The sequence below is a fragment of the Phoenix dactylifera genome, chromosome 2 (genome assembly GCF_051530095.1).
Source record: "Phoenix dactylifera cultivar Ajwa chromosome 2, Ajwa_hap1_PhDact_Kaust_v1.1, whole genome shotgun sequence".
In the NCBI taxonomy this organism is placed as follows: domain Eukaryota; kingdom Viridiplantae; phylum Streptophyta; class Magnoliopsida; order Arecales; family Arecaceae; genus Phoenix; species Phoenix dactylifera.
This window is the reverse complement of record NC_143191.1, coordinates 27,316,764-27,329,834: the sequence shown is the minus strand read 5'-3', so window position 1 is coordinate 27,329,834 and position 13,071 is coordinate 27,316,764. Positions and strand designations below refer to the sequence as shown.

The 13,071-nt window shown below is 37.8% G+C and overlaps 2 protein-coding genes across 2 annotated transcripts; both read right to left on the bottom strand.

Annotated features, from left to right (window-relative positions):
- Positions 1–238: 238 nt before the first annotated feature.
- On the bottom strand, positions 239–5,472 carry LOC103717742 (large ribosomal subunit protein eL31-like). Its single transcript, XM_039117374.3, has 2 exons — positions 5,271–5,472; positions 239–736 (listed from the first exon to the last, which is right to left on the bottom strand). Exons 1-2 carry the CDS (start codon positions 5,354–5,356, stop codon positions 457–459), a joined length of 366 nt encoding a protein of 121 aa, XP_038973302.1. The 5' UTR covers positions 5,357–5,472; the 3' UTR covers positions 239–456.
- Positions 5,473–7,251: 1,779 nt separating this feature from the next.
- On the bottom strand, positions 7,252–12,707 carry LOC103717747 (uncharacterized). Its single transcript, XM_017845337.4, has 12 exons — positions 12,516–12,707; positions 12,378–12,429; positions 11,749–11,897; positions 10,828–10,899; positions 10,609–10,704; positions 10,279–10,358; positions 10,102–10,177; positions 9,691–9,904; positions 8,944–9,140; positions 8,623–8,728; positions 8,332–8,421; positions 7,252–8,117 (listed from the first exon to the last, which is right to left on the bottom strand). The coding sequence occupies exons 1-12, from the start codon at positions 12,690–12,692 to the stop codon at positions 7,330–7,332; spliced, it is 2,097 nt and encodes a 698-aa protein (XP_017700826.4). The 5' UTR covers positions 12,693–12,707; the 3' UTR covers positions 7,252–7,329.
- Positions 12,708–13,071: the final 364 nt, after the last annotated feature.

Genomic DNA, 13,071 nt, shown 5'->3' with positions numbered 1-13,071 from the left:
ATTTTCAGGTGAAAGTTGCCTGGCATACAAAGAGGCCCTAAAACAAAACTCGAAATCCTCTGAATTTTGAACACTTTCTACCAAACAAAGAATGATGAACACGGCTTTGGCCCACTTCTTAATCTTCATACGGTAAACTAACTGAAGTAATTAAAACTAAATTGTCCACATTCTGTACAGCCATGTGAAAGGCAGAAAAGTACAAACATGCAATTTTGAAGCAAACAGCTGCATAACGTAGACTGCTCAAACAAGCAATTGCCAGATGATTAGTATTAATAAGAACACGGTTCAATGAAATGTGACCAAGAAAGAAATTCTTAAATATAACTTAAATTCAGCAAAGGAAAAACTCATAGTTCAACACTCCAATTGCACCCAAAACTCCCTACAAAATCTTAAAATAATCCCCATTGCCATAATAACCTCAAAAGAGGGCATCCGACTGCCAAGAATTCAATCTGCTTCCTCAACAATCTTAGTTCCTAACCCTTTCAAACCCTCTGGAGGAACCTCAGCAACAGTAACCAACGAGTAGAGCTCTTCTTTTGCGTCCTCCTCCTCGTTCCTTTTGCGGGCAATCCTCACACGAACCCGTCTTGGCACACCTCGGATCCCCCTGCTCCAGATATGTTTGTTGAGCTTCACATCAACCCTGACATCAGTCGTGCCCATTGACTTCTGTGCGAACTTTCTGATCTCCTTAATGGCCTTGGGAGCCATCTTCTTGAAAGTGCTGCTCACAAATTACAAAACGGCAAACACATGTCCGTAATGCTTGTTGAATGATCACAAATGCAAGTGCAACAATAGACAGCTATGATGTCATGTGAAAGCATGGTCATGCTATGAAATTCAGACTAACTATTCAAATAAAGAATCAAGCTATAAGAGGATAACACAAAGCCTCAAAAGTACAAAGCATGTCCAATATTTATTGCAATAGATCCAAAAATTGGATTATCTATTCAATAAGCCTTAATTCCCTCATTTGTTGAACACCTTGAGGCAAAAGAGATGTGAAGTATCCCATGTGTACTTTAGGTTTTGTCATGCCTTAAGATGACTGATAAACTACAATGAAGCACCAAAAGGAATACTTACTTGGCTCAAAACATAATCATTTTTACACAAATCAAAGCTGTTACCAGACGAAAATGACACTGAGCAACCTTCTGAGAAAGACTTCCATGAAAATTCGAAGCAAAATGGCATTAGAGGTACACAAGGATGTAGGACATGAAGTTTTGTCCAAACCTCTAAAACTGACACTAATGTTTTCTGCTAAGAAACACTCTGAATCCAGGACCAATTTCAAAAAAGTTTCATGCAAACCTAACTTGAGTGATATTATAAGGTGTGCTGGCCCATGTACCACATGAAAGCCCAACCAAGCACAGACATTGTGCAGTGCACAGACAACCATGCGATATTAGACTTCTCCAGTTCATACCACTGGCGCGCAACTGGAGAGGATCCAAGTCAAACTTAAAATTGATTCAAGTTAACCTATGGAGTGATTGAGTATTCTCCTAATTGATTTTGATGAGCTCAAAGCACTTGAGTATGTTTTATGTTGTTCTAATGAATTCAATCTAGTGTTTTAGGTAAATCTTTATTAATTTCTGTCTAAGTACCTTGAGCTTTGGTTCAGAGTCTTTTGGTTAAGTATTGAAATATGTCTGAACTAAAGTCTGCATTACGAGTCGACTCTGGGACACTTGAAGTTTCTGGCACAAGCTCGAGTCGACTCCGGGACTCTGCGAGTCGACTCCGACTGAGAACAGACAGAAAGACAATGATGGATTTTCGACCTCATTAGCGAGTTGACTCCAAAAGGTTGCGAGTCGACTCCAAGGAGAAGCTGACAAAAAGACAGAACGTCAGTTTTTGAGACCCGTCAGCGAGCCGACTCGCGAAGACTACGAGTCGTCTCCCATATCAGCCGAGTCGACTCCCAGTTTGTTCGAGTCAACTCCCAGAGGAAAGCAGTCTGAAAGACAGAAAATCAGTTTCGAAAACCCTGTGAACGAATCGACTCCAGGTATTCCAGAGTCGTCTCCCAAGTCATCCGAGTCGACTCCTAGTTTGGCGGAGTCGACTCGTGAGAGAAATACAGAAAGTTTGATTTCTGAAACCCTGAGAACGAGTCGACTCCTAAGTGCCCGAGTCGTCTCCAGCAGCTGGCGAGTCGACTCCAGTTTGGTCCGAGTCGACTCCAGGACAAGGCATGCACTTTAATTCAAATTTGGAACAGTGGCCAAGTCGTCCCCAGTATAGCGCGAGTCGACTCCAGTAACAGTCGAGTCGACTCCAGATCGCGCGAGTCAACTCCGATCCCAACAGATACATTGTCAGACTGTGCAGACGGGTCAGACGGCTCTAATCTCCTCTCTAACGACTATTTTTCAAAGGGGATCACTTAAATAGCCAGAGTGAAAAGTAGTAGACAACAAGAGAGTCATCCCACTTGAGCATAAAAGTTTTTCAACCACCAAAAAAGCATCCATAGAGTGAATCCAAGCAAGAGAAGGAAGAAGTGCATTCAACTCAAATCAAAAGGCTTCCTTCGCATTCAAAGTTCTACCGGCTATTCCTTATCCTCCGGCTTATTCAAGAGGAGACTCAGAAATCGAAAAGCCCCACTTCAACAACTCAAATCTGTTTGAGGGCTTCCAACTCCTCTTTGTTTATATTGTCTTAAATCTGCTTTTTTAGAAGCTTTTCTGATGTAAACTTTAGACTCTCCCTTTTATACTTGATTTTAATCAGGAGATTGAATCAAGGGTTGTAAGGTTTGTTGGTGAGCCAAAGATAAAACCAACGGTGTAAGGTTGTGGTTGGTGATCCGAGAAAAAACCAACTAGGTTTGATTGCAATTCCGAAAAAACAATCGTGTGGTTCTAGTCGATGAGCCTGTCAAAACCGACCGAGTTCCTTGTAATCCTGTGAAAACAACAAGTTTGGTTGTGAGCTTGCAAAACAACCAGCTGTAATCCTAGGGATTATAGTGAACTTCCAAGTGCGACTTGGGGAGTGAATGTAGGAGCAGGTGTTGGCTTCGAACCACTATAAACCTCTCTGTGTTTGTATTGATCTTTGTTTCTTTATCTCTCTTCACTCATTGCATCTAGTGATCTAACTAATCCACTTGCAATAGATTTAGTTAATCACTCACCTAATTTTTAATTGGTCAATATTTAATCAAAAACGAATTCACCCCCCCTCTTGTGTTGTCTCCTTGGGCAACATAACCAAAACTGTCTTGCCAACAACTTGTGAAATAACAAAAACAGAAATCTTGAGTTCAGGCATATTTTTAAGAAACAAAAAATTGCCATTCCAAGACTTTTAACAAATAGCATATATCGATTTCAAAATAGCATCTATCTTTCTAGCTTGTGCTATTCTTGTAAATATATACTTTTTGTACATTTGAATTCTAGTACTTGGCTATACCTAATGCACATTTCTTGAGTACTAGTAAATCTCCTTTCTCTAGTTTGTTAACATACTCAAGAAATATAATAATGTAAGACTATGAGACGTTAGAAAGTGTTCTTCTTCATTCAATAACAAAGTACACATATGACAAAACTTAATTTAGATTACATGGCTCATTAGACGGCTCATGCATCATTCTTAATCATTAGAAGAGTCCAACAGATTGAAATTTCAAGAGTATGATAAAACATTCAACATAGCACACTTCCAAATTTTTAGCTAATGTCATGAACATGGAAATGCCAACTATTTCACACAACATTATAGAATTGGCATGAAGGTAACCAACATGTTGCTCATCTCTTGATCCACAAAATCCAGTTAACTCTTCTCACAAAATCATACATAGCATAAAATGTGACCAGCACTTCTACGTTTCCTTATGACTAAAATCAACAACAGTTTATTCTTATTTTTGTTTCATGATTTAACAACCATTGGTGGGAAATGAGAAAAAGATACTTATAACCTATATATACATACACATACACACATACATATATATACATAAAGCTATGCATTATATATATATATATATATATGTATGTATGTACACATACATATATATAGAGAGAGGTAGACTAGGATCCTGTCAAAGTGGATCTGCACTTAGATCCAGTCATCCGAGTTATTGGATGTGATCCATTACCTCTAATATGCTTATGCACCAAAAAATCATATGATTTGGAGACCCCTAGCCTATGCATCAAGTGGTCAAAAATTGGACAACTTAAATATAACAAAACAATACATATTTTTTTATCGGTTGATGTATGGAATAGGGATCTCCAAATCACACTATTTTTGGTAGGTACTTTAGAAATAGTAGATCGCATTCAACAATTCAAATCATCGATATGAATCTAAGTGGAGATTCACCCGACCAGATCCAAATTACCCTCCCTCTCTCTCTCGAGAGAGAGAAAATGATACATCATTAACACCCTTGTAGCAGCTTATAGCAGTATCGATGTTTGAATGAACCAATATACACCTCCAAGGTGAGCACATGTGCAGGTGTAAGCATTTGTGCATGGACAACCCGGCATACTGCAATGTTCGTTTTTGCCCATTTATTCAAACATGATGGTCCTAAAATTAAGATGAGGCACATTTAATTTTTTAAAAAAACTCTGTTCTTCCTCACCAAAACCTGCAATGGTCAACCATGTCTAGCGTCCAGTCATTCTCGTCTTATAGATACATCATATACTGACTTTAAGATGAAACTTAAGGAAAATCACCATTCCCTTAAAGGAAAATTTTTTTAAACGTCCTCTATCCATCTAATCTCGAGCACAACCACACCGACTCCACACACTTTTAATAACGTTCTCCCTCTCAGAAATCTAGCCAGATCTCTTTCTAAAATGACATCACAAGCGATCAAAAACAAATTCAATCCAACAAAAGACCCATAATGTATGCATAGCCAGTAGATTTAACTAAACAAAAAGATGCATTACCTACGAGAACGATCTAGTAATATCGTTGTCACCAAATGAAACAAATAGCACCATCAGGGAGTAGATCACGAATATATGATGGATGGAAATTTCAATACAGAAGGCGAATAACGATCAAAAAATCAACAGATTCATGAAAAAACAACGAAAACAGATCAGGAGCAACGTAAAGATTTCCATTTGGGATAAACAAATCCACGATTCAAATAACGAACAAATCCACTACTCAAACGCCTCCACAAATCAAGAAGGGTGAAAAAGAGGGTTGGGGAAGAAGGGGGAGAGGACAATGGAAAATACCATCCATGCAGGCGTTTGTGGAGATTGATGGTGTACTCCCTCGTGACCACTTCCTCCTTCCGCCCCTTGCTCGCCTTCTCCACCATCGTCGCCGCCCCCGCCGCCGGTCTACGCTCTCTCTCTCTCTCTCTCTCTCTCTCTCTCTCTCTCCTTCCTCTAAAACGCTAAGCTGAGAGAGATGCGGCTCAACAAAAAACCCTAGATCGCGCGGGCGAGGATGATATATTAAGTAAGGTATGTTCGCATAAATACACCCGCATTTTGAGTAAATAACGAAATCGCCCTCACGTGCCTGCCTTCCTTTCTGTCACGTATTATGCACGTGACATAGGAAGAAGGCTGAACGCGCTTGATGGTGGCGGCCTCCAACTCTCCAAGGTAATACCTATAAAACCTCCCCAGGTTCCTTAATTATATGGCTATAAAAACAAGGACATGTTGGGTTCCTTCACTAGCATTTGTTGACTACTTGTTCTGATCATCATAAGTAGCACAACTAAAGTTGCTCCAAACACGGAGTGAGGCTATAATTCATTAAAAATATTGCATATATGATTAGGTCTTTTTTTGAAACCATACAACATGTTTTAGACGTGAGAGAGTGGATTGATATGAGCAATGTAAGTGTTTTAGTTTGAACTTATAATACATAAGATTTTCTTATGTTATTAGTTCAATGTTGGGCGTCATGAGATATACCGCCAAAAAAATGGTTTGGATTTGAATGGTCAGAGTGATTATGATCGACATGCAATACTTAAAGTTTGAGAAAGATCGGATTGATCATCAAATTATGGCGATCAAGGCATCTTTGGATATAAGATGGTATTGTGCTCTTGTTCTAAAACTTGAAGGGCTAGATGATGCATGAGTGACGGTTATCTTTTTAGTTGTGTAACTTAAAATGATCATGTTATTGGAGAGCTACCCTTCAATTTTTCTTTAAGCGGTGAAAGAGTTTTATTTGAATAGGGAACTAATTTCGTTTCTAGATATAGATCAAACACTATCTGAAAAGAAGTTGGATATGATTGCCTATCTGATAATTGCTTGTACCTATGCATAACAGGAGGCCTTGAAAATATCTAAACGAGAGAGTAGTCATTATTGATTCAAAGGGACCTAAATCAGAATTTATTTTTGAATGTTTTTGAATAAATTTTGTTAGATGAAGCTTCCTTACCATCCAATAGAGAGTGAACCTTGTAAGGTTGCTCCATTATAATATCAAGTTCACAAATTCAAAACTAGAAAACAACCTTTCTATATGCAAGGGTAAGACTCTATATATGTAGCCTTTTCCAGAAACTACAATGTCATAAGCTTTGTGCACCGAGATGCCCTTTTTTTAAAGCTTCCTCGTTATGCCAATAAAGAATCTTTGTAGACTATGTCTTTTATGCATGCATGTGCGCTTGTAGGTGTGCATGCATGGATGGGGTTACAATATTTTCGATAAAAAGCATTAGAAATTTGGAAAACCATTCTTGTTTATCGTTTGTCAACCTGGAAAATGAATGGTCTGCGATTGCCAGATTGTCACCATAACTATTTGGCGCCATAGAAACCTGAATTTGCAGCATATCCCTTGATATGGGAAGTTATTTGATGCACCTAATGATTCTGAATACAATTTGGTAGTTTGTCTTTTAGGCAATAAACTCATGAACATCCATCTAGTAGATTGAATTTAAACTTCTACGCCAACTACCAACTGCACTATGGTGTTCAGTTATTTTAGGTCGAGTTGCAATTGCACTACTGAGACGAGATTGGATAGTTATGCTTATCACAAGTCCTTCTAATTAACATAGCCACTTGTACTTTTTTTCCCCAATATGAAAGGGAGCCAGGACAGAAGCACATCACATTTGGATGTCAAATTAGAAAATTCAGAAAGAGCAACAAATTAGCCCCAAAATATCATTCTAATAAAAAATGTGTAATTTCAGAGAAAACCATAACCTTCCAAACTGAGAAAGAGCTGAGCAAAAATGTGAGCAGAAAAGGTGAAGAAGAAGAGAATCATATCATTCCTCAAGTCTAACTCCTAAAAGATTTACACTCCGATATTGAAGTAGACCGAATAAGTTTCATCTCTCAAACTCATCAATGGTTGCAGCAGGAAATTTCTTTCAGTCCCCTTTGCGATGAAACTGATTGGATGATACTCAGTTAGCCCTTCCCTTGGTGTAAAACTTGCTGCTTGTTGGAATGCAGTATCACTGCTTTCGATCTTTCCTCGACAAAGAAGACGAACACATTCTCCTGCAGATTGATCTATCTTGTTATGCACAAAGCAGCCAGGTATGCTTTCTGATTCTAATGAAATAGTGCTTGAATTGCCATCAAGTCCAGCAACCACCCGAAATTTCGACATGTCACGGTTGCTAGTTACTGTTTTTGAGGTTGCAGCAACTATAAGGCCATTGTTTGGACCTTGGTGCTCTACCATTCTCCCTGGAAGATCAAATGGTTCGAGCATGATCGACTCCCCGATGAGATCCTTTCGAGATGGAAACTGGTATTTTTTGGTGTTGTTGTATCTAAGTCTAAAAGTAGCTTGGGCAGCAGCATTACTTCCAAGTTTTGGTGATTCCTCCATTGTGAGTGTGCGCTCTTGGTCTTCTCTAGAGCCATTTAAATTCGAAAGGAACATAGTCCTGCTTGCAATTTCTTGAGTAAAGGATATAAGCTGAGAATTATAAGCAGCTGGAACTGGCAATATCCAATCAGAAAGTGACTTGGCACTCCCATTCTTCAAATCCCATGCACCACAGGACAGACCAGCAAGAAGGTAATGTCCAAAGAGAATTGCTTTTGTTGATTCATACTCGGGACGATCATCTACGATGATAAAAATTGGTGTTATTTGGCAGAAGCATCAAACTTAATCTGGAGTTATATGAAAAAAAATGTTAGGGAAATATGATAGAGCATGAATGATGAAGAAAACTAGAAGCAATCTTTTGAAAAATCGAATATGAGATGCATCGAACAAAATCAACTTGAGAAATTATATAATTGACTAATTGATGTTGACAAACTTTGGGGATATAACCTTGTATAGCCTCTGTCCTTAAATCAATTGGCAATTGAAAGGTCAATCTGTCTTCATGGCTCCACTTCTTAGTGATCGACAAGACACTACCTGAGATCATTAACGAAGAATTTATAAAACCATGGTTGATCACTTTAGTAGCAATTCAACACACACTGTAATGTAGTGTCTATTATATGATTCATTTGTGCTCATTCTAGAAACTTTTTTAGCATTCAACTATTCAAAAAACTGAAACTTTGTTCTGCAATAGATGCATAACACAAATTATAAAATCAGCAAAAATCTCACCTGGAGCAGGCACCTTTAAATTTTGTCCATTTAATGTGGCCTTTGCTCCATAAGAAGATGTCCAAATTGGAATGCGAATGCCCAGAGTGAAATTTTTGGACACTGACTGAAACATAGACGTTAGAAGTTTCAAAATTATTCTTATAATTCCTTATTGGAAATCAATTAATACTGGATCATGTATGAAATACAGCTCAAAGTTTCAAAGAATTATAAAATTTGTTCTATGAGCAATTTTCAGAGATCACACATTTTAGTGAGACTGCAACTACACTATAGAATATCAATGTCTCAAATGAGCTAGATGGAAATAATAATCACCTGATTAGCAGATATTGTGTATAGCACTCGCAAGTATTGGTCCCCAGAAGCAACTTCTTCTACTCTTTGTTGCAGTTTAATTCCTCCAGACTTCCAATTAAGAGTACTAGATATGAACTGAATGACATAAAGCTTAGGGATACTGCCCTCTTCCTCAAAGTATATAGAATCACCCAACTTTGAGAATGATTCAGTAGCTGGGGAGAAAAAGCTGAATCATTGGCTGTCAAATGAAGTATCAATAGAAATATATTGCTCACGGCTAACTTATTTTTATTTATAGCACCATCACAGGATGCTCTTAGGGGGAAAAAAAGAAGGATTAGGGATCCAAGAAATGCATTTCACTTCAAATCTTGATTTCTACCTGTTAAATCATATAAATGTTTATGTGCTAATTATCCTCATTATCTTCAATCACAATCCTATGTCTGCTTATAAATACATAAAATGAATGGTTAAAGTTGATCCTCAAATTTGTGATAAATAAGTTGCTTATTAAGTTTGATTCCAAAAAGCTAACTATTGTTGCTGTATGTGAATATATGCAGTGCTTAAATTGGAGTAGAGTTGTTTATGAGATTTTTGCAGCTGCACCGAACTCTACATATGCCTTCAAATTTTATAACTTGATGTATGAAAATGCTTCGATCTGATTACCGATATTATTATGGGGAAAAAAATGGGAATAGATCAAAAGAAAAAGAACACAACCAACAAGTTGTAAATGTAGGTGACAGGCACAACCTGTCCCATAGCAACACCAAAAGCTATCAGACTTGCTCCCCCAGCCACCTTGACCACTGATTGCTTTCGAACCTCCTGGATTCAGAGGAAGAAAATAAATCATGACTCCTGGCTCTCTTCCTCTTTGAATCCCCAACACGCCATTTGTAAGTGCTCGTTCATAGTAATCTGCATATGCCATTTCCTTTGTCCATCGAAATAGATTGCGTGAAACCTGCGTTATCCCCAACATATATATATATATATATAGCTATTATAAGTCTTATTACAAGTCTTACTCCATACAATTCTCCTGAAATTAAATTCACAGCTAATCTATAAACAAGGGTAAATTAAACAAATATTGGTAATAGAAATTAGTTTAATTGCTAGAAGTCATAGTATGACATCATGTAGAGAAGTATGACAAACCTTTAACATGTTGTAGGTAGTGCAAGATTCTTCAGTGTTCATCTTTAAAGTGCCTACTAACCGTGTCGGATCGGTCCTGTATGTACAATCAAGCATCATCAAAGCACAAAGCATAATAATTCAGAATCAGGTTATTACTTTCACAAATAACATAATTAAAAGATTAAAAGTGCTTACCAGTGCTCATCATATGAAGTTCCACCTGTTGCATATAGATGTGAAGAATTGACAAAATCCATAAATACTGTCCCAATGTCCTGGCATTTGAAGGGGGGGAAAAGATAAAGAGCTTAAGATAGTAAGATAGATGATTTTAAATGATTGTAATTGGTAAAAACATATGCTTGAAAAAGATGAAACTTCCAAGTATCCATTCCCTTATCTGCTCTGGCAAATGGTGCAACCCTAACTTCATTCGGATAAACTCGCCTTAAATTCAAAATAATAAACTTTAATACCTTATGAAGAGATAGTAAGAGAAAACTTTTGGCATGCAATAGAACATACCCTGTAGAGCAAGTCTCCAGTTACTTCATAACGCGTCTGGGCTCCAATGAGGATGGGGATGTGAGTGTTGGCATGTAAACCAGAAAGACTATCAACCTGTGAGAGAAAATTGTAAAATTTTGATTCAAATTAACAATTAGAAGTATAATCAAGTTCTTATCAACTAATAAGATGATGGATTCAGAAAATAGTGTTGGATTGGGATATGAATAATATTACCTGTAATGCAAGTGGTCCAAGAAAACATGGTTTGCCAAAAAGATGGGCCAGTACCAAATGTTTCTCATCACTCTACAAGTAATTCATTAAAATCATTAGCTGAGGTGTTAAAAGTTCCGCATGTATATATTCGCATATGCTAATAAAACAATAAATTATGCATTAATAAAATCTAATGTGATATGTTGAGACCATGTAAAATAATGAAACAGACACTTTTCATCTAATCTTTTCCTTTGAAAATTTAAATAAATTGATATCCTTGCATTCATGATATATCGTTGCTACATGTGAATGTATAATTAAAGTTCGATTATTTGCTTAACTAGGCATTCATAAAAACGACTTAAAATATATGCATGTAAAAGTTGACAATTTCACCATGCGTATTTTATACGCAACAATTATTTTCGGAATTTCTATTCATAATTATCCACTTGCATATTATAATTTTGATCCTATTTATGAAAAGCATGACTAGATTTAGAAGGAAAAAAATGGATTCCCTATTTCCACATGCATTAATGTTAGCAAGTTCTCCATTTCTTTTGATAGTGAGCTCAATTTAGGAGAATAAATTATTAATTAACAAATTGGCCTGAAAAGTTTATGCACATAAAATTCTCAGATTATACATGTGGAGGGTCTACAATGATCAAAACGAGTCTAAATAATAACCAGGTTAAATTAAATAAATAAATAACATGGAGAGTATTCAAACTCACGACATTTAGCAAACCAGAGCTCTAATACCATGTTGACTAATCAATTCATCTGAAAACATAGTCTAATTAAAAATGGGTCAACAATACATATCAGGCTTAACATAAAAGACGATGCATAATTTTGCATATGAAATGACTTGAGACTGAAGCATATTTTCTTCATATTTAGCATCAGAATAATAACCATTGAACTTACTGTGATGCTATACAGTCTATAAAGAACATCATTCATGCCACCTGTTTCTTCATTCATTGCCTCCCAGTGTCTGGCAATAGTATACTTCTTAATGAAGTTTGTCACACGATTGCTGAAGTACTTGGCCATCCAAATCACCATGTTCAATGCTTTAGGGCTCGTTTGGTTCGCGGAAAGCATTTTTCTTCCTAGGAATATGATTCCCGGGAAACAAATTCCTAGGAAGAGGATGCCTAGAAAAGTACTTTTGGCATGTTTGGTTGACCATGGAAAAGTGACAAATTTCCAAGATGCTTATGTTTGGTTGGCCATCCACTTTCCTAGGAAAGTTATATATAATTCCTATTATGCCCTTAATAAAAATTAGGTTTTTAATGCCTCTTTAATGCTTCTTTAATGTTGAAGGGACTTTTTGGGAAAAAGTAAAAATGGAGCGATTCCCGCCTCATGGGAAAGTAACTTTCCCATGTTTCTCATGGGAAAGACTTTCCCATGAAATGTGGGAATCACATTCCCATGGGAATACAACTTTCCCTTCTCTCTCCTTTGAAAACTCCAACCAAACAAGAGGCATTTCATTACTTTCCCGTTGACCACACTTTCCCTCCTTCTTTTCCCGCGAAACAAACGAGCCCTAGTGTTTCCAGTAAGAGTATATTGGTCCAAAAGTCCTGTCATGATCTGTTAAAATATAGTCATTATTCAATACCTATCGGATTCTCTTCATATATACGTACAGATTTTTGAGGCTATTTTTGAAAGCTCACCTTGTGTATGGTGTAGTAGGGAGCCCATACATATACAACAGCTTCATAACGGTCGAATTCCTCGGTGGGAAAAGCTGAAAGATACCCAGTTCCTATTGCCTTTTGGCATTCATCAAGCGCATCAACCACTTTGTTCATCCTCTCACGAATGGTCTCGTTATGAGTGCTCGCCCACATCAACGCAGTAGCACTCACAAAATGCCCTGAAAATTCATCAAAATTAGTGCTAGATTGCATCAATGATATCACGACTCACACACGAATCATGAGGATTTAGATGGACGCGATTGCGCTCACCGACAAAGTGGCCGCGGAGCTCGCTCTCGGGCTTCTCCCACCCTCCGTACGGTTCACCGATGGTTTTCAGACCGGCGGTTTTCCGGAAGCTCCAGACGAGCCGGTCCGGGTCGAGGAGGAGCAGGTACTCCAGGTTGGTCTTCTGGGCTTGGCCGTGGACCGAGTCCGGGTCGATCCGGACGTCGTGGAGCGACATGTCCTTCAAGAAGCTGCCTCCTCCCTTCCAGCCGCGGGCCGGACCGGGCCGCTTCATGGACCG